This window comes from Rhinolophus sinicus, linkage group LG13, assembly GCF_036562045.2.
Source record: "Rhinolophus sinicus isolate RSC01 linkage group LG13, ASM3656204v1, whole genome shotgun sequence".
In the NCBI taxonomy this organism is placed as follows: domain Eukaryota; kingdom Metazoa; phylum Chordata; class Mammalia; order Chiroptera; family Rhinolophidae; genus Rhinolophus; species Rhinolophus sinicus.
This window is the reverse complement of record NC_133762.1, coordinates 50,376,318-50,403,932: the sequence shown is the minus strand read 5'-3', so window position 1 is coordinate 50,403,932 and position 27,615 is coordinate 50,376,318. Positions and strand designations below refer to the sequence as shown.

The 27,615-nt window shown below is 37.0% G+C and overlaps 1 protein-coding gene across 9 annotated transcripts in view; it reads left to right on the top strand.

Annotated features, from left to right (window-relative positions):
* The window catches only part of TASP1 (taspase 1), a 251,926-nt gene that overhangs the window by 194,286 nt on the left and 30,025 nt on the right, over positions 1-27,615 (top strand). For 8 of the 9 annotated variants that reach the window (XR_002139222.2, XM_019752062.2, XM_019752061.2 and 5 more), the window contains 2 exons: positions 4,720-4,830; positions 21,242-21,315. Coding sequence is in view for 8 of the 9 variants with exons in the window: in XM_019752062.2 (XP_019607621.1) it covers positions 4,720-4,830; positions 21,242-21,315 (185 nt within the window). In the remaining variant the exon portion in view is untranslated. Of the gene's footprint in view, positions 1-4,719; positions 4,831-21,241; positions 21,316-24,381; positions 24,888-27,615 lie in introns of those variants that run through there. The other variant, XM_074318354.1, reaches the window with a different exon arrangement.

The following is a 27,615-nucleotide window of genomic DNA, read 5'->3' as shown; positions in this document are numbered from 1 at the left end:
GCAGATGGGTCATATTTATTGAATGACTCAATTTAGAGATTTGAGTGACTAGAGCAGGGAAGCCAGATTGGAGCTCACTGCAGTGTTGTCAGCACATTGAGAGTACACTTGAGAGTCTTGTCAGTGGAAGTGAAAGGGCAGGTGTAAGTGCACAGTCCTAGGGAGAATGACAGGATTTTTTTTTTACAATTCAAATGGGTGAATTATATATGAATTATGTCTCAACAGAGCTGTTACCCTCCCCCCCAACAAAAAAAAAAAAAGAAAAGAAAATCAGATGTCACTCCTTGGTTAAAAATTCCCCCACTGGCTTCCAATTTTGTTTGCAACAGATTCTAAATCCCTTGCTTTAGCTTACCAGGTTCTTACCAATTTCTCAGCTTTCTGTCTCACACCCTATGATTCAGTCACACTAGCTTTTTTTTTTTTTTCCCCCTAGGGCATCCCAAATTCGTTATCACCATAGAGTCTTGGAATTAGCTTTTGAGAATGACAAGCTTTGACATGGTTTGAAGTGTTGAGTCAATGGAAAGGGAAAAAGTAGAGAGACCTGAACTTGGATGAGCTATAAGGAATCCAGAAGTTCCCGGATTTGGTGGGGAAAGGAACCGTTCTAGAGCTGCTGAGTTTGAAGGCGGGTGGGGTGGGGGTATCCAGTGGGTAATTGGAATGTGACCTTATCCAGTGTCCTATTCACTGAGCAGCATTGCTACCAAGGACACAAAGACTGTGGGCTCAGGGAGATGTGGGAGGAAGCCACATTCCCAGCTTAACTGTGGCATGGCTGTGGCAACTCATTGAACTTCTTTGAACCTCAGGCTCTTCATCCATAAAATGATAATAAAATACCTCATGGCAGAGTAGTTGTGAGAATTAAACTGCAGAATGTGAAAGCATGGAACCAAGGCCTGATGCAGGGTTGTTTCTCAATGACTGTGAATTCCTTGTCTCCTTTCCCCCTTCTCTAAGAGTCTGAGGATTAAAAAAGTTGCTCTAGTTCCACAGATTAATTTTGTGTTGTTTTTCTTTGCAAAGCAATGCATTTATTAAAAAGACAAACAATATCTCTAGGGTTGTAATGAAAATGAGTAGTCCCTCCCCCACTCCAGTATCGTTTCTCCTGAAGCTACTACTTTGATTCTCCTAGCTCTATTTCTTCTAGAACTTATATATTTCAACATAACGTGCTTGTACTATTTCTTTTGTTTTCAGTTTTAGATATTATGTAGATATCAAATTTAGATATTTTCATCTTCACATCAGGGAAGGTGGGAATTTAGTTCACTTATTCTTCCAACCCCAAGGAGCCTCTTTTCCTCTCATGGCATCAGAGTTACACAGTGTATTGTGATTCTATTTTCTTACTTGTACAAATTCTTATTTTCTGCAGTTAGTTATTTTTTAGATTTGGGGTGTTTTTTGCGGGGTGGGTACCAATCACTCTTATTCTCAAACATCCCTCAAAATCTGAAACATTTCCTCTCAATAATTTCAAATCCAACATGTGTTCTGTAAGTTTAAGTTTTTATCCCTTGGAAATACCTTTCTGGCCTCTTCTAGCTTCCTGCTCAAGTTTGGACTGTTGGCTCTCGAAGCCTGCTGTGTAGCCGTGTGTCATGCGGGAAGCCCTAGTCTTCTTTTGGTTTGGATCTCCTGTTCCCAGACCTTATTTTCTTTCTCATTATTTGCCTTATTTTCATTTTGCCAAGTCATATTCATCCTACAGCTTTCCGAGAAAGAGTGCATGGGAGGTAAATTCTTTGAGTCGTCGTAAAGCTTTGTTCTATTTTCTCATTTGATGGACATTTTGGTTGAGTATAAGATTCTAGGTTGGAAATAATTTTCCCTCAGCATTTTGAAGACAGTACCTCTTAATCTTCTAGTTCCTGGTATTGTGTTGAGAAATCTGATGTCCTTATGATTCCCTTGCTTTTCCCATCTGGAAGTTCTTATACCTTTCTCTCTTTCCTCTGTATTTTGATATTTCACAGTTATACAGAGGGTGCCAAAAAAATGTATACACATTTTAACAAAGGAAAATTGTATTAAAATTGTAATACTTGATATGTGTCAATAACAAAAGATGAATACAAGTCACTTCTGCAATTATAAGAGATGCTCAAAATGGTTACCATCAACGTCTAGACACTTCTAATTACAGTGAACTACTGCTTGAGCAACGTGGACCAAAGTGTCCACTTGTATCACTGCACATTCCGTTTCAATTTTTCCTGAAGTACCACCAACGTAGACGGTTTTCTATGGTACACCACATTCTTTAAGGTCCCCCATAGGTAAAAGTCCAGGGGTGTTAAGTCAGGAGAATGTTCTCAAATATCAATACCACTTCAAAATGGTTTTGCGCTCCTTGAACAACAGCCGTGTTTCCGTCATTTTCTTTGTCCTGCCTGTCGCATGGTGATGCTAGCATTCATTTGATTAACGCCGTCTTTTGAGCGAATATCATACTACACATTGCTACAGAATTCAATTCGACTTTGAAAAGTAATACATAGATAACATCTCTTAAAATGTGTATACTTTTTTTGGCACCCCAGGTATATCTTCATGGCACTCTTTCTTTCCATGAGTTATACTGGGAGGTTGACGAGACTCTTCAGTCTGAGCACCCATCCTTCAATTTTTGGAAAGTTTTGAATTATTTAATTGACATTTCATTTCTTTTATCCTCTCTTTTTGAAATTCTTATTCAGATGTTGGATCTTCTGGCCTATCCTTCTGACTTCTTAAGTTTTTTTCCCCATTTTCCATCTCTGTCTTTTTAAAAATTTTTTTAAACTTTTCTTCTGCTCAATGCATTTGCCTAAGTTTTTTCTGTGTTACTTTTTTACTTATTTTCATCTGTGTCTTTCCTAGATGCCTAACTGAAGCAACCAGTGATCCTAGGTTGTCTGTACTATTTAACAGTTAAGTACCAAGAAGCTGAGTTGAAAACCTTCTGTGTATGAGTCACACTTGTCATTTGGAAGCCCTTACCATAAGACAAGGACAATTTTTTTTTTAAGGGTCTCTCAAGTGTGTCTTTATTCTTACATTTTTTGGGTGGCTGGAAAGGAATTATCCAGTCTCTTGCTTGGAGGATATGTGCTTGACTTCGTACATCGTGGGAACCTGTGGATGAAGGGAGCTTATTGTCTGACTGTTTAGTATAAAAGGCTTCCACTTCAACCCCCTGTTTTTAGTATGGAGCTTCCATCCAGCCTTAGTGTGAGCCTGATGCCCCCAAGTCTCAAGTTCCACTGGTTCAGCCTTTCTAGAGAGTAAGTATCCTGGTTTCTTAGGGTTGGGGAGGAGTAACTTCTATCTAGGCAGGAATCTTGAACTCCAGATCAGGAGTTGGCAAACCTTTTCCATAAATGTCCAGAGATAAATATTTTAGACTTTGCAGGCTATATCATGGTCTGTATAACATATTCTTCTCCTCCTCCTCTTCCCTTTTTCTTTTCTTTTTAAATAACCCTTTAAAATGTAAAATAAACATTCTTAGCTTTCAGACCGTACAAAAACAGGCTGTGGACCAGATAGGTCATAGACAAGCATCCTAGTCTAGACTAGCCTTTTGGACTCTCACTAACCACCTTCATTCTAGCCCCATCCTGCAACCCTACCTTCAGAAGAACGTGAAGCCTCCAATTCTGATCCTTTGGGTTTGATGACAACACTGGGTTATTTCTTATAGCTGTCCCCCCACTCCAACCAACCTTCCCTTCTCCTCAACCCATGGAAGCTTAGGTTTCAGCTTTCACAGTTCTGCTAGGTGAGCAGCTACTTGTCTGTTTTCTTCCCATTTTCTAAAAGGTCACGGGTTTTTTTGTTTTTTGTTTTTTTGTCTATCTTTTCTTTGTCCTTATTGGGTCATGCCTTTTTTCTTCCTTTCCACTCTGCTTACTGGGATTTGAGGAAGGAGTGGCGATAAACGCATGTGCTTAATCTACTAAGTTTAACCAGAAGCTACCCCCAAATCCAATTTGGTTGGTTTTTATTTTTACTACTTTCTTTGATAGTGCTTGGGTTAATTTTGCATTTGTTCTTCATGTGCTCCCTTGCTACGCCAGATGTTTGAAGAAGATGTCTTTGGGGAGGAAAAATGAGGGGTTTTAAAATGTAGTGTTGTTGAAATGCTCACATTGGCTCAGTGTGTGAGATCTCAAAGAGGCCCGGTCGTTTCTAACCACCAGACTCTCATAATAGAAATACAGTTTCACCCTTATTTGTGTAAACCATCAGGAGCATTTTTAAATGTTTGTAATGAAGTTTGTGGCTTATTGTTTAAAATTGAATTTAAGGTAGTAAATCAAAGCTTTTGGTGGCATGCCCCTGACAGCAGGGAGAGCCTGGTAAGTGATCCTTAAGAGCTGATCAAAGAGAGTTGCTGAGCATTTTTTCCTGTATTTGTGTTTGGTCCTTTAATCTGGTAGTGTTTCCAGTTCCATTCTGAACACAGTAATGCACATGCCCCCCCCGCCCCACTCCAGTCTTGGCAGCATCTGGCACTGTCTTTGCCAAATTACCCCTGTTCAGGCATCAGCCTGCCTTTGCAATCAAGCCTATACAAGGTACGAACAATGGTGATTGTCAGGAAATGGGCATCGTTCAAGATATTATTCATACCACATTTTTGTTCTGGTAACCAAATGAAAATTGAAAATGAAAAAAGTAAAACGAACTGAAAAATGACCACTAGTCATTTCTGCCTAGGTTCACCTTTCCTGGCCAATGAAGATGGTGTGCTTGGAGGAGTGATTGTTCTCCGATCTTGCAGATGTTCTGCAGAGCCTGACTCCTCTCAAAATAAGCAGACACTTCTAGGTAAGCTGGACATATATGTTATGTGTGTGTCTTTCTGTTTCATTTTTCCAAGACATGGAAAGATTTATATCCCTAAGTCAATAAGCTATGGGAGGGCCAGGATGCTCTGTTGATATCTAACCTTCTCTGTTCTACTGATCTTTTGCATAGGTAAACAACTAAAAGATGGATGTTTACTTCTGAGTATATTCTTAGAGCATATTTTTCAAACGGGCTTAGAACCTAGGATCTTCACTAAAGCCCAATATTAAGAACATTGGATTTTGTAATTATACCCTGCCTTATTCTACAAAACATTTGAGATGACGCATAACAATGTACATAGTAACCTAGAAAGCTTCTCGCTGTTCCTCCTCCCCGAAAGGAACCAGAACTATGTGAAGAGCTACTGACCTAGAAGTCTGTTCCGTCTCCATCGCTTATTAGCTATGATGCCTTTATGCATCAGTCTTACTGTTCAGTGCCACTTCCACATCTGTAGAATAAGGATGTCTGCCATGCTCTTCTCATAATGCTGTGTTTTTGCAGACTTGCAGATGTCCATCCAGATGTGTGATTTTATGTCTAGCTAAGCATATCAGTGGGGATAAAACCCAACCCACCCTCCATTTGCCAAGGCCCAAACTTGTGCGACTACCTCTGCCCGTGGAGTGCCTTTTCCTAAATCATTCATCCAGAGGGGGCATTTTAAAAAATCTACATAAAGGTGCCACATAAACTAGCAGGGAGCCCTATGTTAATATTTTTTTAATTGACTTTTTAATTGAAGTGACATACACTCAGAAAAGTACACACATCATGACTGCAACTGCTTGATGGATTATTACAAACTGAACCCACCCATGTAACCAGTACCCAGATAAAAAAAAATAGAACTTTACTGCAACCCAAAAGCCCCTTTGCAACCTGTCCCAATCTCCACCCCCTCCAAAGTTATCCACTATGTTGGCTTCTAACACCATGATTAGTTTAGCTTGGTTTTGTATTTTACATAAATGGAGTCACAGAATATGTACTATTTGTGTCTGATGTCTTCAGTTAACATTAAGCCTGTTAGATTCATCTATGTTATATGTGGCAGTAGTTTGTTCATTTTCATTGCTGTACAGTATTTCACTGTATGGATGTACCAATGTGTATGTATCCATTCTTCTCTAAGTTATTTTTTAATATAAACATTATTGGTGATCCATAGGAGCTGTGGTAGTTCAACCCTTTGTGTAAGTTTCCTTGTGGAAAGTGTGGGTGGTGCCTGATCTATATTGTGTGATTGTGATGAATTGCTATAGTGTAAGTCCCTTCATACCTTGAGGTTCTATGAGTCTATAAAATAAAAGACTGAGCATTTCTTGTGAGTATAAAAAAGTATTTTTTACTATAGAAACCCAAAGAGCTTTCGTAAAACCTCTCCCCTCATTCCTCAAAGAAAAAAAATGAACTTTTATATAGAAGGCCTGTTTCCCCACCTGGACTTTGACCACGAACCTCATCCTTTTTCCTGTTGTATTCTCTTTCTGCCTGCCCGCCACATACTTGGTACTGATGTTGCTCCAGGGAAATGTTTTTTTAAATGGCCACCTTTTATAAAATCAAGGCAAATTACCCATTTGCTTCTTTGGTATCTTAATCATTGTCCAATCCCTTGAATATCTTTCATAGTTAGATAGCAGGGAGTTCGCTTTTAAAATATGCAAAGGATGTCCCTGGGCCTTCCGAAAACGCACAGAATAACCCCTAGTTCCAGGAGGTATGGGCAGTTATTAACACTGCTTCATGGACCGTCCCTAGCATGGAGGGCCAGTTCTTGACTGAGCCTGGACTCTTGCCCATTTGAGTTAATCCTGAAAATTTTAAGGTATTTTCAGTGTAGTATGGAGATGCATACATATTTAAGGATAAGTTATAGAATTTTTAGCTCGAGTTGCATAGTTTTCATCATCAGGGTAGGAATTTGTAAACTGATTCCTACTCTCGTTCTCGAGAAGAGAAATGAACTATAAAGTGTCAATTTATGAAATAAGTGAAATCAAAATCATGCCATTTGTTAAAGTTAACTAGAGGGATTGATGTTTGTGACGTTTATCTACTAAAATCCAGTGAACATAGACTAGTAGCCACTTATCGATGCTACCAACTACATGGAGTTTTATAGTTTTCACTTTAAAAAAATTACACATATTCACTATGTGGTAAGAAAGCAAATACAGAAGGATAGGAAAGGGGACATGAAAGTCACCTTCGCCACTCTTCCCAGAGCCACCAGTCTATGGTTCTGGTTATTCTTGTGGGAAACACCTTCACTCTATAGAACGTGTTCATTCTTCTGTTTCTTGATTAGTCAGTAACTTGTGACTCCTTTTTGTAAAAAATTAAGTACAAAGCTAACACCACTTCCCACTCCCCTTTCCTCCCGACTTTTGTTAGAATTCTACTCTAACTTGAAATCATATATTTTAATGTTGCAACTTTAACACCTTTTTTTAAATTAAAATTTATAGGGGTAACAATGGTTAGTAAAATTCTGTATTACATGATCTACATATCACATTGTGTGTTCACCATCCAGAGTCAGTTCTCTTTCCATCACCATATATTTGACCCCATTTACTCTCTTCTACCACCCTCCTCCCCTCTTACCCTCTGGTAAACCACTAAACTATTGTCTGTGTCTATGTGTTTTTGTTTCTTTGTTTGTCTTGTTCCTTTGTTGCTTTTGATTCATCAACTTTATATAATCTTTATGTAACCATCCCTTAACTCTTAGACTATGCAAGTTTAGGAAAGTTCATGTGCTCTTTTCTTTTTTCCTTCTTTCCTCACTCCCAACCCTTACCTCAACCTCCAGCAGCCATACCATTATTGTCTTGGTTATTAACATTTGCATTCTGTCATATAGCTATACTTGTCTCTTTGATTAGAGGTTGATTCCAAACAGTGACAATTACTAACCAGCATTGACAGTATCAAGATTGTGTAAATATTATTCACCGCAGATCCCAGTAGTGGAGGATTAGAAGGGAAGTGCCTCATAAACCTCTCCCTACCTATAGAAGGAGAATATTTCAGACATCAAGTTCAAGTGGATTCTCCTGTGCTGTGCCCCATCAATTGCCCCAAGTCAGGCCACAGCTTCATTTGCTTCATATTTGGACCATGACTTCTCATTTATTGCTTTATAAAATTCATGAAATATAACTTTATAAACTCATGGCTCCTTAATGCTTAGAAATATCTAGTAACCAGGAATGCTTAGAAGTCTTTCTTTTCTACACAGCCAAATAAAACAAAATAACTCCCCAAATTAAAAAAAAATTAACTACTGTATATTGTTCACTTTTTTTGTCTCAAGAGTAGTATAATCAAAACAATCTCTAACTTCAGCTTTTTGTGAATCTACTTTCTTTTCTGAAAATCATAGTGTTTTCATTACATCACAAAAGCAGTTTCAGTTAACCCCTATTGCCCCTTTGATGGAGTGTCCTGAAAGCCATTACTGAGCCACTCCTCTTGACAAATACGTCAATTACAAGAGCCCCAGTGGGCTACTTCAGGGTGGGATGATTCAAATACAGGCACTTTCAAGGTTTGTTTTTTGTTTACTGATTCATGAATACAGCTAGAGAATCTCAGGTATGAATGAACTCTCAAAGTCCTCTTGTGTGACCTCGTTACATGTGTTTTGCCCATAAATTGATTGCAAGAGGTGGAACTTAATTCTTCTCCCCTTGAGATTCCATTCTAATGCATAAAAATATGGCAAAGGAACAGTGCGTGACTTCTGAGCCTAGGTCAGAAAGTCTCGTGGCTTCTTCCTTGTTCTCTCTGTTGGATCACTCACTCTGAGAAAGACCAACTGCCATGTTGTGAGAACACTCAAGCAGCACTATGGAGAGGCCCATGTGGCAAAAAACTGACCTCTTTCCCACAACCAAGGAGGCACTGGGGCTTCCTGCCAATAGCATCAGCTCTGAGTGAGCCTTCAGATGACTGCAGCCTTGGACAGATTTCTTGACTGCAATCTCACGAGAGACCTTGAGCAAGAACCATGCAACAAAGCCACTCTTTTATTCCTTATCCACAGAAACGGAGATAGTAGATGTTTGTTGTTTTAAACCACCACACTTTGTGATAATTTATGCAGCAACAGATAACTATAAAACCTTTTAAATCCTCTCACTGCCAAATGGCCCTCTAGTTTGTCTACTCTAGTTTGACAATCTACAATGACAAATCAGCGTGCTCTGTTACATCTTTAGGCAGCTCAGACTGTCAGACTTCAGTTTGTATCAGTGGATCTTGGTTCTCTTCTTTGGAAACTCTAGGACAGATGTGATTAGTTCCCTCCTACTTTGCAGGCTCTATTCAGTCTTTTCTGGACTGTCTGCTTAGCCTTCCCATCTCTGTTCATCCCCCACCTCCATACTGCCAGCAGACCTTTCTGTATAGAGAACCTAACTATGGACTGCAAACCAGGGCAGTCAGGAGAGAAGCAGACTGTCCTGAAGCAGAAAGGACAAAAAGGAGATCCTGACCTAATTGTGACTTAGAGAGGCACAACAATCCCAGGATTGGAGGGATAGCGCTCAGAACCAGAGCCATAAAAGTTATGTGATCAATTTACTATATGTTGAAGCTAAATGTTGAATAACTTTCTACATGTTAAAATAAAAGCAAAATATGTATCTCTTACTACCACTCCCATGGCTCCCTACTTTTAATTCTTCAATGAGGACACACACACACACACACACACGCACGTGCGGTCTCCTAACCTCTGTTGCTCATTTCCCTAGAAGATGGATGGGAACTACTTAACCTGATGGGAAATGCACTCCCCTCATATGACCCCAGAACATGCTTTCAGTGTCGTTTCTGACTTCTTGTTCTTTTCTTCTATTCATCTCCAAAGTCCCAAGTGCTGGCCACTCCAAATTACTTGTTCTTCTTCCAGAGGGTCATGTTTTGTCCTTAGTATCTTTCATGTGCTGTTACTTGTACTTGAAATTCCCTGAGCCAATTACATTCCTTCCTTAAGACCCAAGACAGACAGGAATCTTCTTGCAAACCTGTGGAAGCCCCTCCCCCAGGTGATTTGTTCCTTCCTTTGCTCTTTTTGCAGCATGCAGTTGGCAGCCCTGTAACATTCACCGTAACACATCCTAGACGTGTGTGGAAGTGTCCGCCCCTCCCAGCACTTCTTAACCTTTTTTTCTGAACCCAATTATTTTAAAGAAATAGATCAAAGGTTGAACCCCAATGACTCACATGGAAGGTATAGGGGTTTGAAATATCTTTCAAAGTATTAAAAGATTCCACTGCCGGTGAGAGTCACATCACCAGATTGTAACTCATCTGAGAACAAGGACTGTGTCACGTCCAGCTTGCTTTCCACTCTCCGTAGTGGGCTCCTAAGAATTATTGGATGAATAAATTAAGTGCCAAATGGCATTTCCTTACTAATTATTTAGCAGAAATTTTTAAAGAAATTTACCACTCTTCTAGAAAAATGAAAAGTCACATAAAATAACCTCACATGCTCTTAAAAACAAACAATATGGGTAGGAAATGTTGGATAATGATGAGTGTCCAGAAACAAGAAGATTTGGAGACAGTTTAAATGGATTGCAGAACACAGCCTCTACAAACAGTCTTGTAAAAGGACAATTTGGACGAGAATGTGTTTGCAACACCCATCCCACCACCTCCCACCCCCCAGATCACAATCTGCTGGCAAAGCCCAGCCTACAAATCACTGCTTTAACGCAAAGCAAATGCTGTCCCTGGAATGAAACAGCTGAAAAGAATTAATTTTCTTTGCTTTTAGAGAAAAAAAAAACACACAATATATTTTTACCTGCTAAAGTACAATTACATGTGCTTTCCAGGCCTCTACAGAAGTGCTTTACTGAGGCCGCTGTATATAGTATAGTTAATAATTGTGTAAACAAAGACACATCAAGCCTTCCAGTGAGAAAAATGAGTTCTTTTCCACTTTAAGCTTGTGATTTGATAAAATAATTAGAATATATGTAAATATATGGTCTAAAAGGCCACTCTCACTACATGTGTGCATTTCTTCCCTTGTAGCCTGCCCTCACTCTGATGGGAGCCTGACAGACTTTGTGAAGTTCAAGGGTTCCTGCCTTAGAGTGATTAGTAGGAAGCAGTGAGCATGGGGATCAATGAGAAACAGACTCCATATATTGAAGGAAAATCTTAAGCAATAGGAGGCACAGAGGCTCGTAAGGCCAGCGGCCTTTGTGCCAAGCCTATGTTGGAATCCTTCTTCCTAAATAGACTGGAGGCCCACAGTTCAGCCAGAGCCTGATCATCTGATGAGCACACATGGCAGTTGTTACTTTCCCATTAAGTTAGCCTCACCTTACTTAGAGAACAACTTCAGGCTCTTTGCTACCTGGGAATATGTTCATGATGCTGACAATTAAATTTTATACATGATATTGTTTCTAATTGTCCAGCTTCCCCCCTGTTTTTTCATCATTACTATGAAATGTTTCATATGTTTTTAAAAGAAGAACGTAATATATTTGTAAGTTATAAAGGATAATAACAAAACGAACACCTGTGGACCCACCACTCAGCTTAAGAAATTGCCCATTACCCACATCTTTGAAGTCCCCATGTGGGCCTGTCTGAACTTTATATAAATATCATATGATTTCTTCTGTGAGAGTTTTTGCAATTTCTTACATAATTAGCTGAAAGGATAATGAGTCCCTTTATCATTTTAGACCTAGCCCTATCAGATCAAACTGCTCTTCACTTTCCAGTTATAATAGAACTTAAACGTGTCATTTCCCACCCCACCTCCCCTTTTCAGAACAGGCAAAATTCTTTATCCAATACTCTTTTTGTCACTGATAGAAAACCTAGCTATGGTTTAAAAATAAAAAAAAACATTAGATTGAATTGATGCTTCCTGGAACATTAAAAAGATAAAATGCCATTTTACTTTAAGTTAAAATTCCAAAGCACCTTTTGGTTTTACTGGCATTAAAAATTTGGTGAGCATGTGTAAACACTTCAAAGGAGCTTCATTCTTGGGGCCCCAGCAGTATCACTTATTTTCATTTCATGGAACATGCCACCATGAGGACTTACGACTAAGCTTTCTGCTGGGCTCACACAGTAATAAAAGTAACCCTCAAAGAGAAGGCAAATTAGCTATAAGGCCAGTAGTGGGCAAAGAGGTACTTACAGATATTCATCTGATGTTAATAACTTATCTTAAAAATATAACGAAAACTTTGTTCTATAAGAGGGTCCAGTTGAGTCATGGTTGGAAGCTTATTTCTTTAGTGCCTCAGCAATGCTTTGGGATTGCTATATCTTTACTAGTCTTAAGAGATAGGGCTGGCATTTGGGTTCTTATTTAAACTTTCATTGCGTTAATTGATTTCAAGTTTGTTCTCCAAAATGTGTCAAAAATCCACAGAAAATAATTACAGTATTTATATTTTTAAGTAAATACAGTTAAGGTTCTACATTGTATTAAAATAAATGATTAAAGTACAAAAATTTCCTATTGTTATTCATTCTTAAAAAACACAAAAATACAGAAAAATGTACATCTGCTTTCCTAAACTTCCTTTCTGGAACACTGAGCTCATGGGGCAAAGTTGAACGCTGTAATCAGTGGCATGGAAATATCATTCGACTATATACGAATGTTGCAGTGAAAATGTTAAGTAACCCTTGGAAAGAAGCAAATTAAGTAATTTATTATTAGAGGCAAAGTTTATAAGGTAGGCATGATATTTCAACTTCAACAACTGAGTTGAATTAATCTGTTGAGGTAGTACTCTGAATTGATATAATGCAGAATTCGTTTTCATTTTTAAAACAAAGATGTTGATTACAAGTAGCTATAATTGGTTTTGTTTGATTTAAAAAAAGAACTTTTCTCCCCTTAACTATCACTAATATACTTTTTAAAAATTGGAAATAATTTTTCATCTGTAATTTTCTTTTCCATCTTGAGAAGTATTAGTTCTAGCTATAATCTAACCATGTAGGAGTGTGTGTTTTTTCTTCTTTTTTTGGCCACAAAAATTTCCATCTGAAATAAAGAATACAGAGATTTATGAATAGAATTCTAGTGATTATGTAATTCTTATTACTGTGGTTCTCCTAAAACTCTCAGAAAAACATTTTGACAAGTTTTATAGTCAATTTTCATCTGCTCAAAGGGTAATAGAGATCACCCTAGCATGAAATAAATCCTAAAAAAATATTTGTTGAATGAATGAAATCATGTTTCAATAAAACTTGTTTCACTGAATGCTTTTCTTTTTAGCAGAGAACTTCCAAGCCCTAGCTAGTGGCCCCTATTTCCGGCAGTTTCTAATACAATAAAATGATAAAACAGGAAGAGAATTGAAATGTCCTTTGGGGGCTTGTATTACTATCTGACCCACATCTCTCTCTTGCTTTTTAGTCAGCATCCTTCTTTAATCTTGGACAAATCAGAGTGTGTCTTGGAAAGAGAAGATAATTATTTTTTTGGCTCAGTGTAACTGGGCTTCTATAGAACTCCATCTCCAGGTCTCCCAAGACAGTTCAGTGGTGAAAGTTTTTCAGGGAAGCAAGCCAACTCAAAGCTACTTCATGGCCGTAATGGGACATGCATTATATGAATCTTAAGGATTCTTAAGGATTCCATGTCAGGACAGTAAAACATCCTTGTATGAACCCACTATTCGGTTATATAGAACCTACCAAGGGGTGGGGGGGATCTACAGAGATAAGGGGAGGCTGTTCTGTTTACAGTTCGTCATTCTCATTTTAAAAATGAATTTATCTTTATTCAATAAGGAGTAACTTAAGCGCTGTGCAAAATGTCCTAGGGTGAGCGATTCAATCTAAGGCTAAGGAGCAGCAGCTGACTTGGCAACTGCCCAGTCCAAGACAGTTCTGATTTTAGAGTTCTGTTTTCCTTGCAAGAAAGTCGGGGATGTGAAGCCAGGCGGAGAAGTTTTAAATGGGTGCGGGAGCCAGTGCAGCTGGGGGTTGTTAACAATTGGAGAACAACATTTTTTTTTAATTTTTTTTTAAGGGTGGCTGAGGGCTTCTCTGGTCAGAAAAGAGAAACTGTTTGGTTAGAAAAAACTTGCTTGCGATCCTGGCAAGGAAAGTTTGTTTGACTTAATTTAAACAGGATGACTCGTGAATCATTTTGGGAAAGGTATCCTGGGAGGGAAATCATACAAGAGGTAGCTTGCAGCTCTAATATTAACCGGTGAAGGTGGTGATTTAAATGTGAGTAGGAGGCAAAGCCTTGCATAAGGGCTAAGGGCTGTCTCATATAGTGGGGGGATACCAAGACTGAAGTAGAGCTGCTCTTGGGCATTACACCCATAGGTGAATTCATTTGCTGCAAAGCACTCGATACAACTTGCCAGAAAGGCTGGCCTCTAAGACTATGTACAAATCCATTCTGAATGTCCCTGTAATGTCATTGACCTGTCGCTCTCATGGAGCACATGTGTAGCACATCACTGCGACCCATTCTCTAGCACTGGAACAAGATCAGTAGTGTTGACCTTTTTGGAAGTTGTTCTTGTGTGAGGTGATGTGTTGTAAAGCCACTTGGTGGAAAAGAATCCTGCCAATTCCCTGTGTCCACCTTTCACATGTAAAACCCATTCAGGAAATTATTTTAGCATGGCTTTGGGTGTTCTTAATGTTTTCTGATGGAGATAGTGTCATGATCTGGGCATTTCCAGTAGTAGCCTCATCATCACTGGGCTTTGGCTTTTTTAAATAAATAAATAAATACATAAATAAATAAATTATTTTTTTATTGGGGAAGGGGAACAGGACTTCATTGGGGAACAGTGTGTACTTCCAGGACTTTTTTTTTTTTTCCCCAAGTTAAGTTGTTGTCCTTTCAATCTTAGTTGTGGAGGGTGCCGTTCAGCTTCAAGTTATTGTTCTTTCAGTCTTAGTTGTGGAGGGCGCAGCTCAACTCCAGGTCCAGTTGCCGTTGCTACTTGTGGGAGTCGAACTGGCAACCTTGTGGTTTAGCCCACTGGCCCATGTGGGAATCAAACTGGCAGCCTTCAGAGTTAGGAGCACAGAGCTCCAACTGCCTGAGTCACTGGGCCGGCCCTGGTCTTTGGCTTTTTTAAAAAACAAAAGCCTTTTCAAATCAGTAATTGAGGTGTAAATAGTCATGGACCACTACCAAAGAAACATGGTCATTACCAAAAGGCCAGGAAATTCTCTAAAAGGAAATAATGCTTCAGCTTGACCACACCAAAGGCTGTTATAGACAGCACTTTCACAGGCTCAGACCTGTCACTACAGGCCATTCATTTGCTCTGCTGGTTGCTTGAGTTTATGGTCCTCTATATGTAATAATTGCACATGGAAAAATCCTGATACTATAATGTAGCATCTGTCTAGTTTGCTGTATTGTTATTAGAATCACTTTAATACTGTTACTGTAAACTTTAATTTTTAGAGTTTGGAACAATTTCAGATTTAGTCCCTATCATCAAGAAACCAGTTAAATATTTCTTGATATCACTGATGATGGTAAGAAATGTTCATTAATTTTTATTGAAATATTAATTTTTCCTACATGTAACTTTTGAAAGTTTTTTGTGAGATAAACTTTACCCTTGAGGCAAATAATTGTTTTCTAGTCATTTATAAAACTTATATATATTTTGAATTTTTCTTTATTTCTATTGGAAACAGACATTTGTTTCGATTGCTTTTTGACTATAACAGGCTTTTCCCTAAATATATGTGCCCAGTGTAAATTTCAGTAGAGAATTATTCGTGGTCCTTCGTAAGGCTTGATCATGTTTTAGTCATGAGACATGAAATAATTTGAAAGCATAGATCAGTTTCACATTATAATAAAGCATTCTCATGAAGGATAATTAAAATTGTATGCTAACATCCCATTACATCAAATTTCAGTTGTTCAGACTATCACAATCTAAACAGGGAGTAAGTTAATTCTTCATAGATAATATATTTAGATTAACAAGGTCATTGAGAATCTTAGGGGCATTTTTTGAAAAATAGAAAATAAATGAAAACAGGACAAAATTCAGAAGTTTGAGAAGTGCTATATGGTGAAGAATTGGTTGCCTTCCTCTCAGTTCCTGAATCAACCATTTCCCTCTGCAGTAGCCACCACTGTTGCCAGTTCCTAAAATAGTCTTCCAGAGAGAACCCTGTGTTTGCAAACATGTTCATCCATGATGCCCTTTTGTTTTCTTTAACAAAAATGGCAGCACCATCTATACATCATTCTCCAACTTTTCTTTTATATTAAATAAACTATACATCTTGTAGATTAGTATTTTTTCAAACCAGAATATATCATGTTAATGAGATCTAAAGTTAATTTAGTGAGTCACGAGTACAACCTCTTAAATGCAGTGGCTATAAAGAACCCAATAGACTAGATCAAATGCAAATGCAAGTACAATGGTAAGTATTCTTTCATGAAATTTCATTTATAAAGAAATGTGTGTATTATGTGACAATACATAAGGGGCTTTTTGTTTTGTTTTTGTTTTACTGTGGTTCATGGTCAAAAAGTTAGAAAAACACTTAATGTCAATGGTTCCATGTCATCCAGGTAGAGCTTCCTTTTTGTTTTTATTTTTGTATAGTAGTCCGTTGTATAGAGTATTATAGTTTTTTATATATATATATACTTCCACCAATACGCAATTAAGCTATTTCTAGTTTCTTCCTAATTAAAACTACTTCAATTCATATCTTTGTAAAAAAGTTATTTCATACATTAAAGGCGTCTGTAGAATAAATATCTAGAAGTATAATTGCTGAATCAAAGGGTATGTCATTTTGATAACTGCAGTCAATCTTCATTATTTGCAGATTCCACATTTGTTAATTTTCCTACTTGCTGAAATTTATTTGTAATATCAAAACCAGTACCCCTGGCACTTTCACAGTCATTTGTGGGCATGTGCAGAGTGGTGAAAACTTTGAGTTGCCTGATACACTCAGGTTACCAAGGTGATGCTCTGCCTTCTTGTCTCAGCTCTCTTTCTATAAACAAGTGTCCTTTTGGTGGTCTGTTTAGTGTCACATTTTTCACGTTTCTGCTTTTTGTTGATTTCACTTTTTAAAAGTGGCCTCCAAGCATAGTGCTCAAATGCTCTCTAGTGTTCCTAAGTGCAGGGAGGTTGTGGTGTCTTGTGGAGAAAATGTGCATGTTGAATAAGCTCCATTTAAGCTAGAGTTATAGTGTTGTTGGTCTTAAGTTCAAAGTTAATGAACCAACAATACCGTACATCCAGAAAAAGGAAGAAGAAACTTACCGATCTGTATGCTGCTCCAGAACCTGCTAAAGTAATGTCTGTGGTGCATATTGAAGCCGTGGAAAAGCTGGAAAAGTAGCTAACTTACGGATTCTTGATATGGTGACCAATAAAAAGAGTCTAGGGGACAACATTGTTGTGAGGCTGAAAGACAAAGAAATTCATGGACACATTATCCATCAGCAATAATTAAACTCTGCTTGGCTAGTGTTTTATTATAAAGAAATACTGCATATAATAATTTATTTATAAGAAATATATATTAAATAATATGTCTTTAACAGAAACACACATAAAATAAGGTTACTTATAGATTGAAAATGTGACCAGAAGCCTGCAGGAGCAATAGCTCCATATTTGCTAACTCAGTGTTCATGGTGACCTTATAGAACATAACTACACAAATTACAAGAATGTATTTCCAAATGGCCATACTGCCACCATTATTATGAGAGTGCTTTCTTCACCCCAGCTAACAAAAAATGTTGTTTGAAACTTTTTGATATCTGATAATACGATAGTTGAATAATGGTATCTTATGGTTTTAATTTGCGTTTCTTGCAGTAGGCAAAATGTAGAATATCATTTTGTGTTTCAGAGCCATTCATATTTCCTTTTGTTCATATCCTTTTTGCTTTCTCTTTGGATATTTGTCTTTTTCTTATTGATTTGTAGCAGATCTTTATGTGTTAAGAAAATTAGTTCTTTTTCTGTGCTGTGAATTGCAAATATCTCCCTAGTTTGTAATTTGTCTCTTGACCGTTTTTCCCTGCATGGCGAAGCAAATACTATAAACATTTTTTTAATGTAGTCAGATATATTGATCTTGTCTTTTACGGCCTCTGGATTTTGTTATAGTTTTAAAAGCTTTCCTTAAAAAATATTTAAGAGTTGTGTTTGTGTTTGATGTGTGGTCCTTTGTTGTTTGTAAGGAATTTAATCCTCCTAATATGTAACACTAATTGTAAGTTCTTTTCAAACTGAGTAAATTTCAGAGTAATAGAGCAATGGAAGATCACAGGTTTAGGAATCCAGAAGTTCAGTTTTAATTCCGGTTTGTGCACTTACTAAAATGACCTAAATCATGTTACTTACTTTCTGTGAGCCTCAGGTTCCCCATCCAGGCTTGCTGAGTTTTGCTGCAAAAGACAGTGCCTGCTGTATGACAGATTCTGAATGTTAGTTCCTCCTTCTCTTGCTTCTCTGAAGTCCTCCACCAAGAAATAATTTGTTAACTTAAGACAGGCACTAAAAGAAATAAAGTCAAGCTTCTTTTCAAAAGCATTCTATAATTTAAATTGTAGGCAATTTCTGCTGAATTTCTCAAGCTAGACTGAACTAGCTATATACTGAACTGATGAATTGATCGCTATATACTGGTTTGAATTGTTGGTATTAAAAACAATGTGTCAGTACAATGCACCTCATTTTTTTCTTTTTTCTTTTTATTTTTTGGTTTGCAAAAAGAGTGAAGACTGAATTTCTAGACATTGAGTTACTTTCTTTAAGGACTCCTAAACTCTATATCTAGAAACTTTATTGAAAACCCTTCAATATAAAAACATTTAATGTATTCAATCAATATGCCCAATTTATTCTGATTTGTAAGTTTAAATTTTTTTATATATTGTATTTCCTTAAAGCAGGCTATATTTTTAGAGAGGACAATGTAGTTTAAAATCACCAAAACTGTGTCTTTAAAAAGAAATACATAAAATGTAATGTTTTTATCTTTCACCTTCATGACTACACTAACTATATGAGCAGTGATCACTGTAACATTTGAGGCATAAGGAGAAGTCACAATTTTAGAACTGCCTTAACTTTGTACAAGTGCATTGTCACTACTCTAGGGGAAATTCAGTAAGACTTGAGTGCCTTTGCTCTATTAGGCAATTTAGAATATCCCAGACCTTGCTCCGGACTTCAAGATTTTTGAAGTTCAAAGGAGATGTGTGAGGAAGAAAAAACATCTGGTGAAGAGAACTTGCTTCATTGCGTGAGACTGTTTTCCTGCACTCTTCAGCAGAGCGTCTGTTGAGCAGGTTGGCAGGTTTGATAATTAATTAATGATGAGGGAATGAGCCATGTATCTGAGGAACTCAATTTTGCCCCTTACTGCTTCTTTCTTCCCCACATGTCTGGCAAAACCTTCAGAGTCTAGGATCACTGATCCCACAGTTGTGTCTCAATTCAAACACTTGTCTTCAGGCTTAATTAGCTCAGAGATATAAACAGATGGATGGCCTGGGACCCAGAGGGTTTAGTGTTGAGCAATGCAGTTTTATTATCAGGGACTTTTGAAATTTTTGTTGGAGAAGTGCCTCAAAACTTAAAAAAATGCCTTTTAAAAAAACTTAGAATTTTGAAAGTATGTACTGGAAGGTAACAAAGTTTTGTGTGTATCTTTGTATGTTTGTGAATTTTTCTTTTTGTAACTTTTAATTTAGACATAATTTCAAACCTACAGAAAAGTACAAGGGGCAGCCATAATTCCTCTACCAGATTCACCCATTGTTTTCATTTCCCCCCATTTACTTTGCCATTCTTACTTCCTACTTCCCTCCATCTTCCTTTTAGACACACACACACACACACACACACACACAAATGTATATATTTTCTGAGCTATTTAAGACCAAGGTGGAGATTTCATGGGTCTTTAGCTCTACTAGTTCAGTGTGTCTCTTAAGAACCAGGTCATTTTTCTAAATAATCACATACAGATATCAAAATCATAAAATTTAATATAGATACAGCACTATTATTGAATCCATAGTCCCTTTTCAAACTCCCATCAATTGTCTCAATAATGTCCCTTATAGCATACCCTCTCCCCCTAGTCTAGGATCCAATCCATATGACACATTGCATTTAGTTGTCATGTCTCCGTTGTCTCTTTGAAACGGGACCGTTTCTCAACTTTCCCATTGAAATGAAAGTTTCTCAACTTTCTTTGTATTTTTTTACTTTGACTTTTTTGAAGAGTTCAAACCAGATATTTAGTAGTTTTCCCATATCAGGTTTGTATGGTGTTCTCTCATGTAATCCTGGTACTGCATTTCTGGCAAGAATACCACAGAAGTTGTGATGAGTCTCAGGGTGTCTTATGAGGAGTCACATGGTGTTCATTTGTCTGTCCCTTGACTGGTGGTGTTAGCTTCAATCATTTGCCTAACGTAGAGTCCATCATGTTTTTCCACAGTGAACTTACATTTTCCCCCTTTATATTTAATAAGAATTTGTGGAGAGATACTTTGCGACTATGAAATAGCCTGTTTCTGTTCAAATTTTTACTAATTTTATCAACCATCCTGGTTTACTAACTTTATTATTTTTTCTGCATTTATTAGTTGTCATCTGCTACAAGGAAGAGTTTTCTCTTCTTCCCTGTTTATTCGTTTGTTTGCGTTAGTGTGGGCCCATTGGTTCTCATTTTGTTCAGTGGTGATAATTCATTACTATTATTATTTTGGTACTTCAGTTTACACAGATTTGGCCAGCACGAGCCCCTTCAGGCTGACCCCGAGTCCTTATCATTCTTTGAGCACTGCCTTACTTTCTGGCACAACAAGATTTTACAGATTCATTTTATATTTTCTCTGCCCCAGCCTTGGAATTGATATTTCTTCAAGGAGTCCTGATATCTTTTCATGCGAATGGTATTTAGAAACCAAGACGTGTGTGTGTGTGTGTGTGTGTGTGTGTGTGTGTGTGTGTGTATTAAAGGAAACTACGTTATGGAATATTACATTTATTAAATCACTGTGTACTGTACGTATGAGTGTGTGTGTGCACGTGTGTGTCTTTAATGTTACAAGTTTCAAACAGAAGAGCATTTATTTTACATGTAATAATCATAAGTTTTGACAAGAAAGAAATACATTTTTCATTTCGCAGTAAATGGCATTACACAGTTTTGAGTACTAAATCATCTTGACATTTATGAAGGAGCAAATGGAAAGTAGAGAACTGAGTGTGTTAAGTATAAAGCTATCTTTAACTGTTCTATTAAAAAGCAAAGATTTATTTTCCATCTGTGATCTGAATGTGCCTATTTGTGTTCTCTTACATGGCAGTGGAATTTCTGTGGAGCCACACAACAGAGAGCATGTGTGTTGGATATATGTCAGCCCAGGATGGGAAAGCCAAGGTAAGCGGGAAAACTGGGGCATAACCTGAAAACCTTGCAGCCATTGCATGAACCTCTAACAGGCTGTGTTGCTACAAATAGATTCTTTCAGCCTCTCTTGGGCAGTAGCTCGATGATCTTTATGAGAATCTGATTAACAACAGTTAATGATCCCAAAAAGAAACAGTAGGTCCTTTTTGCTTTTGATGACGGAGCAGGGAGGATTACACAACTTTTTATTTCATCTTGTTCTTCTTTGACCATTGTGAATAATTGGAAAAAAGGAAACTGGGATTGGGAAGAGGAAATGGGAGTGAAGCTCATGGGCAAGGAGTGTTGGAATAGATAAAGAAACCAAGGCAAAGAAAGCTGAGGCCTGGACTGGGTCCTGCACATGTGAGGGTGGAGGTGGCTTGCAAGTGCTACCTGGCTCATGCTCTGGTGTGTTGTGGCATGCCCTGGCGTGGCATCCTCATGCGCAGAGTCAAAGGTCTGTTCCCTGTGTGTCACGTGCTCACGGCACACATCCCTCAGTGAGTCACAAGAACCACTTACACATCCATGCAGCACCTCTTGAGTTGCTTGGCTTCCCTGCACTCAGTGGATGAGTTGGGAATAAGAAATATAATTGGTGGATTTTATTTCATACTGGCCTCATGTTCTTGTTCATAAAAGTTTTAGAAACAGCTGTGGCATATGCTGTTTACTTGGCATTAAAGTACCTCATTTGCAAATCTGTGAAGTTGGGCAGACTCTTTTTTTAAAGGACGTGATTTGTTTTGCACAGTTGAAAATATAAATAAGGAAACTTCTGATATAAACTGTCTGATATAGATTGATTGAGTCATTAAGTAATTAAGGATACATGTAAGAAAGAATAGTTTATTGCTTATTTGTCATATAACACTCATCCAGACTGGCCTCTGTACATTATGCAGCAAGCCGGTAGCTTTGTAGGCCTTCTGTGAGTACAGTGTACAAGTACATCTCATCAGACAAGGATTGGCTTACATTCGTGAAACTAATATTGGGCTCCCCCTCCTCTTTGTATCACCCTCACCTAATACAAGATTCATATTGTATCAATAGACTCATTTCATAAGAGAAATGAGTAGACTCATTTCATAAAGGTTGCTTTATTTCCTAGTACATAGAGAAGGAAATTATAATTGCCCATTCACGGGTGATTTACAGGTTTAGAGCAACACTATCTAATAAATAGAATTTTCTGTGATGATGGAAATATTTTATATTTATATTGCATTACCTAATAGGATAGCCACTAGCCATATGTAACTATTAAGCACTTGAAACATGGCTAGTATGCCCGAGGAACAGAACTTTACATTTTAACTAGTTTAAATTTAAATAGCCGTATGTAGCTAGTGGCTACCGTATTGAACAGTACAGGTTTAAGACTGAGTGGGAAATGGTTATTCAGGTAAATATTTTCAGAACATTCTTTTCTTCCCAATGACAAAATGGTTCCCAAATATAAAATAAGCCTAATAAGCCACGAGAATCCTTGCTCAAGAATGGCTTGCAGCCATTTATGTTTCTCTCACCCCTTATATGTTGACTCTGAGCTAAAATTACTTTTTAACAAAAGAACATTGTATGAGGTGGATTTCAACACTGAAGCCAGTCTGGTAGGGTACGGTCATGTTATTAAGTCACTTGTGAGGAAATGTTCTTGTTATCCCTGCTGGTGGCCTATGGAAGACACCTTACTATTTAACATGAAATATGGGTGGTAAAGAGAGAGGAGAGTCCTGCATTGAGCCCAGAGATGTTTGGCCTCCAGTTGCATTGCTTGACATCTGGTAGACATGGTTTTCATATTGCTGGTAAATTCTCCAGCTGGTAGTCTTGATTAGGCCAACAGATACAGCTGCTCCTCTTGCCTCACTTGTAAATTATGTTTTTGACCTTCTTTGCAGAGAGTTAATCCCTCTCCTTTTCTTCCTCCTTTGAGCCTCTGGCTACAAATCCTTTCCAAAAAAAAAAAAAAAAAAAATTAAAAAAGAAGAAAGAAAGAAAAAGAAAAGAAAACCCAAAATACTATTGCTTTAGCTGATGAATTATATATATATATATATATATATATATATATATATATATATATGTAAAGTCTCTTCTGTGATAAAGGCTGGAATTTTATTGTGTTGCAAGTAAGATGAAATTCTAGATGAGTAGCTGGGCTCAAAAGAGAAAGGGGGCTATAGCAAAGTTTATATTCTTTTTAAGAAAGTAAGCACTTGGCCTACCTGCCTCGTTTCCTGACTTCTATACAGAATTGTTGAATTAGTGGCATAATTGTTCAGGATGGTTTGTAAAACATGCTCTCACATAATGTTGAGAACCATGGTAGCAAAATGAGAAAGAAGGCATCTTTAAAAATTAAAAAAAAAAAAAAAAAAATTACTTGAAAAACTATTTCTTAAAAGCTGTGTGTGTTTTTTTTTTTTTTTTTTTTTTTTTAATTTGCCCTCCTTCCAAAAATTGCTTTCTTTGTGCTTGTTACCAAACTCAGAAACTAAAGCCATCTGGTCGAACATTTTATGTAAGCTAACTATGTTTAATCCAAGTTAAGACCTTGAATTAAAGCTCACCTCAAAATCATACTGCTTAAAAAGGCTAGGTAATAATCAATATCATTAGAACTAGAATCCACATATAATTTGAATAAATAGAGGTACGTTCTTTTACAGATTTCTTTTCTTTTAAAGAATATGCTTTCAATTATATCATTTAATTTCTAAGCCCGCTGTAGCCTAAGTTAAAGAGATTTCTTTTTATTGAACAAAAATTAGGGTAGTGATACCAGTTGGATTTAAAAATCAAATTGATCATATTATATCCAGATAACAGTTAATGAATAGTTTTTAATAAATACCAGTATGCATGGACTACTGTAATGAAAACAGATGTTAAAAGTGGCACGGAACTTATTCAAGTATAAGTGAAATAAGTTTTATTTTACTATGTAGAGATCAATTTTTGTAGCCATAGTGAAAATATTATTGGAAAAATTCATCTTTGAGAATGAGCAGGCTATTTTGTGGTCTTAAAGTGTCTCCCCCACAGATTTCTTATTAGTTGTAAGAGAAGATATTAAGTATGTAATGGAGAAACCAGGCAACAACTTGACCGTATGATCAAAATTATTGTCGTCAGTGAGGGGCAGGTGGACATCGTGTGCCTCTAGATGTGATGACATGAGAAAGACACAACGTCACTTTTGTAGTAACCCACCTGGAATTGCATAACATGAATGTAATCACAAGGAAACATCAGGCAAATCTAAAATGAAAAATATTCTATGAAGAAAGAAAAAAAGGACTGTATAGTTGACCCTTGAACACGGGTGTGAACTGTGTGGGTCCACTTATGAGTGGATTTTTTTCAATAAATACTGTAAATGTATTTTCTTTTTTATGCTTTTCTTACCATTTTCTTTTTTCTAGCTTACTATATTATAAAAATACATTATATCATTACGTATCACATACAAAATTTGTGTTAATCAATGTTTATGTTATCAGTAAGACATCCTGTCAACCATAGGCTATTATTAGTAGGTACGTTTTTTGGTGAGCCAAAGTTATACACAGATTTTGGGTTCCGGGTCGGGAGGGCAGGAGTGTCAGTGCCCAACCCCCATGCTGTTCAAGGGTCAACTGGATTCTTTTTGTTTTGTTTTAAAGAAGTGAAATAATCCATTTTATTTGTAAAATAAAAATTTTACTTTTTTATTATGAAAATTATGTGTTTCCATCTGATTTTTTTAAATCACTCTCTATTGTATCTATGGTGTGAATATACCATGGTTCGCTTAACTGATCCTCTATTATTAAGCATTTAGGCTTTTACACAATGCTGTAATGAACATCTTAGTGCATAAATTAATCTTCTTTCATTATTTCTTAGAAGGGAGCCCAAGATTTGGAATTTCTGGGTCAAAAATGATATATTTAACAGCTTTTGCTATATTTTGTCAAATTGCTGCACAAAAAGATTGTAGCAGTTCTTATTTCCACCAGTCAGGCATGAGCGTGGTAGCCTTCTTCAGACAGCAGTGAACGTTGGTTATCAAAGAGGTCAATTGTATTCTTAAAAAAAATGTCAATGTCCTAAAAGACAAAGGCTGCAGAAATGTTCCAGATTAAATAATACTAAAAAGTTGTGGCAACTAAGTCCAATAACTATCCTAGACTGGATCCTATACAGGAATGGGGAAAATGCTCTAAATGCATTATTAGGTCAATTTACAAAATTGGAATATGGGTGGAAAAAATTGTATCATTGTTAAATTTGTTATAACTGTACTATGTTATGTAAGGAACTATCATTACCCTTAGGAAATACTAACTGAAGTTTCTAGGGGTAAAGGGCCATAATATAAGCAGTATCTTCTCTATGGCTCTGAAAAAAAATACATGGATGTTTGGATAGTTACAATGACAGCAAATTATAAAACAAATGGAGCAAAATGTTAACAACAGGTGGACTTGGGTGAAGGATGTATGGGTGTTTCTTGAACTATTCTGTAATTTTGAAATTATTTTCAAATGAAAAGTTAAATATCACCTTTGGATAATATGGCACGTTAGATTAGTTTCTTGGGGTTTGCTGTTGAAATGAACAAGTATTGGAATGAGTGCAGTGCCTGGAGGTTGGAACCTGGGTTCTCCTTCCACTCTTTGTGCACTGAGAGACTTGGTGTGATCTCTTTGCCTCTCTGCATCTCAGAGGACTTATCTGTAAAATGACAGTACAAATACCTGAGTATACCTCAAGTCCTTCCTGGGGTAAGGTATGTGAAAGGAGCAAGGAAGCAAAATCTTAACTATCTGAATATAGATGACTGGACCCCCATTAAATCTTCATATATTATGGATATATTGTATATATTATGGATATTGAATATATTATGGCCCTTTATCCCCGATACTTGTTTCCAATCTACAAAATTCTAAATCCTACATGCCATGTTACATAAGTAGATATGCTGCTATTCAATTTTCAGTAGGCTTTTTGTGATCCCAGTATAGTATCTACCATGTTTTGTTTTTATGAAGATAGTTTCTGAGGCTTTAAAAAAAATTCTCACTAAGTGTCTGTTTAGAAAGGGTAACACAGATGAGATTTCTGAGAGCTTTTTGTTAGACTTAACTTACTTCTCAAAGCCATAGAAAGAAGACTTAAACACAGTTGTAGGCCACTTATCGATGAGGACACGTTCTGAGAAAGTCATTGTTAGGTGATTTCATCATTGTGCAAACATCACATAGTGCACTTACACAAACCTAGATACTACAGCCTACTACACACCTAGGCTGTATGCTGTAGCCTATTGCTCGTAGACTACAAGCCTGTATAGCATGCTACTGCACTGAATACTGTAGGCAGTTGTAGGGCATTGGTAAGTATTTGTGTATCTACATGTAGAAAGGGTACAGTAAAAATAAAGTACAAAAGATTAAAAAAAAATACGTCTGTATAGGGCATGTACTATGAATGGAATTTGCAGGACTAGAAGTTGCTCTGGGTGAGTCAGTGAGTGAGCAGTGAGTGGATGTGAAGGCCTAGTACACTACTGTAGACTTTATAAACACTGTACACTTAGACTACATTAAATTTATGAAGCAACAAAAAATTAAACTGGGGAAAGAGAAAATGATGCAGTCAAATGATGCTGTAAACTCAAGATGTAAGAGACTGCTGCTGGTGTAACACAGCATACTGTTTTACAGAAAATTTTTTTATAAGTATAAAATAAACTCTAAAATAACAATTAAAAATATAGAATAGTAAATACATGAACCAGTAACACAGTTGTTTATTATCATTACCAAGTATGTACTGTATACACATAATTGTGTTATACCTATATATATGATTTTAGTAAGTTTGTTTATACCAGATCAGCACAAACACGTGAGTAATGCATTGTGCTTTGATGTTAAGATGGCTAGAACATCAATAGGCAATAGGAATTTTTCAGCTCTATTATGCTCTTGTAGTACCACCATCATACATGTGATCTGTCATTGACTGAAACATCATTATGTGGCTCATGACTATATGAAACTTAAAGTGGACAAGAAGGAGTTATCAAAAGAAGTGAGAAAGAGACTTTCATTTCCAGTTAGGATGAAGAAAGTTACAAGAAGCTGTTGCTCCTACTTCCAACAGTGAGAATGAGCAGGCTGAACTATAAAAATCATAGATTTAAAAAAATCATCCAAAAAGATGAATATGGTAGAAAAACCTAAAGGAACTAAATTCCAGCAATAGACAAGCCCTTCCTAGGAGAGA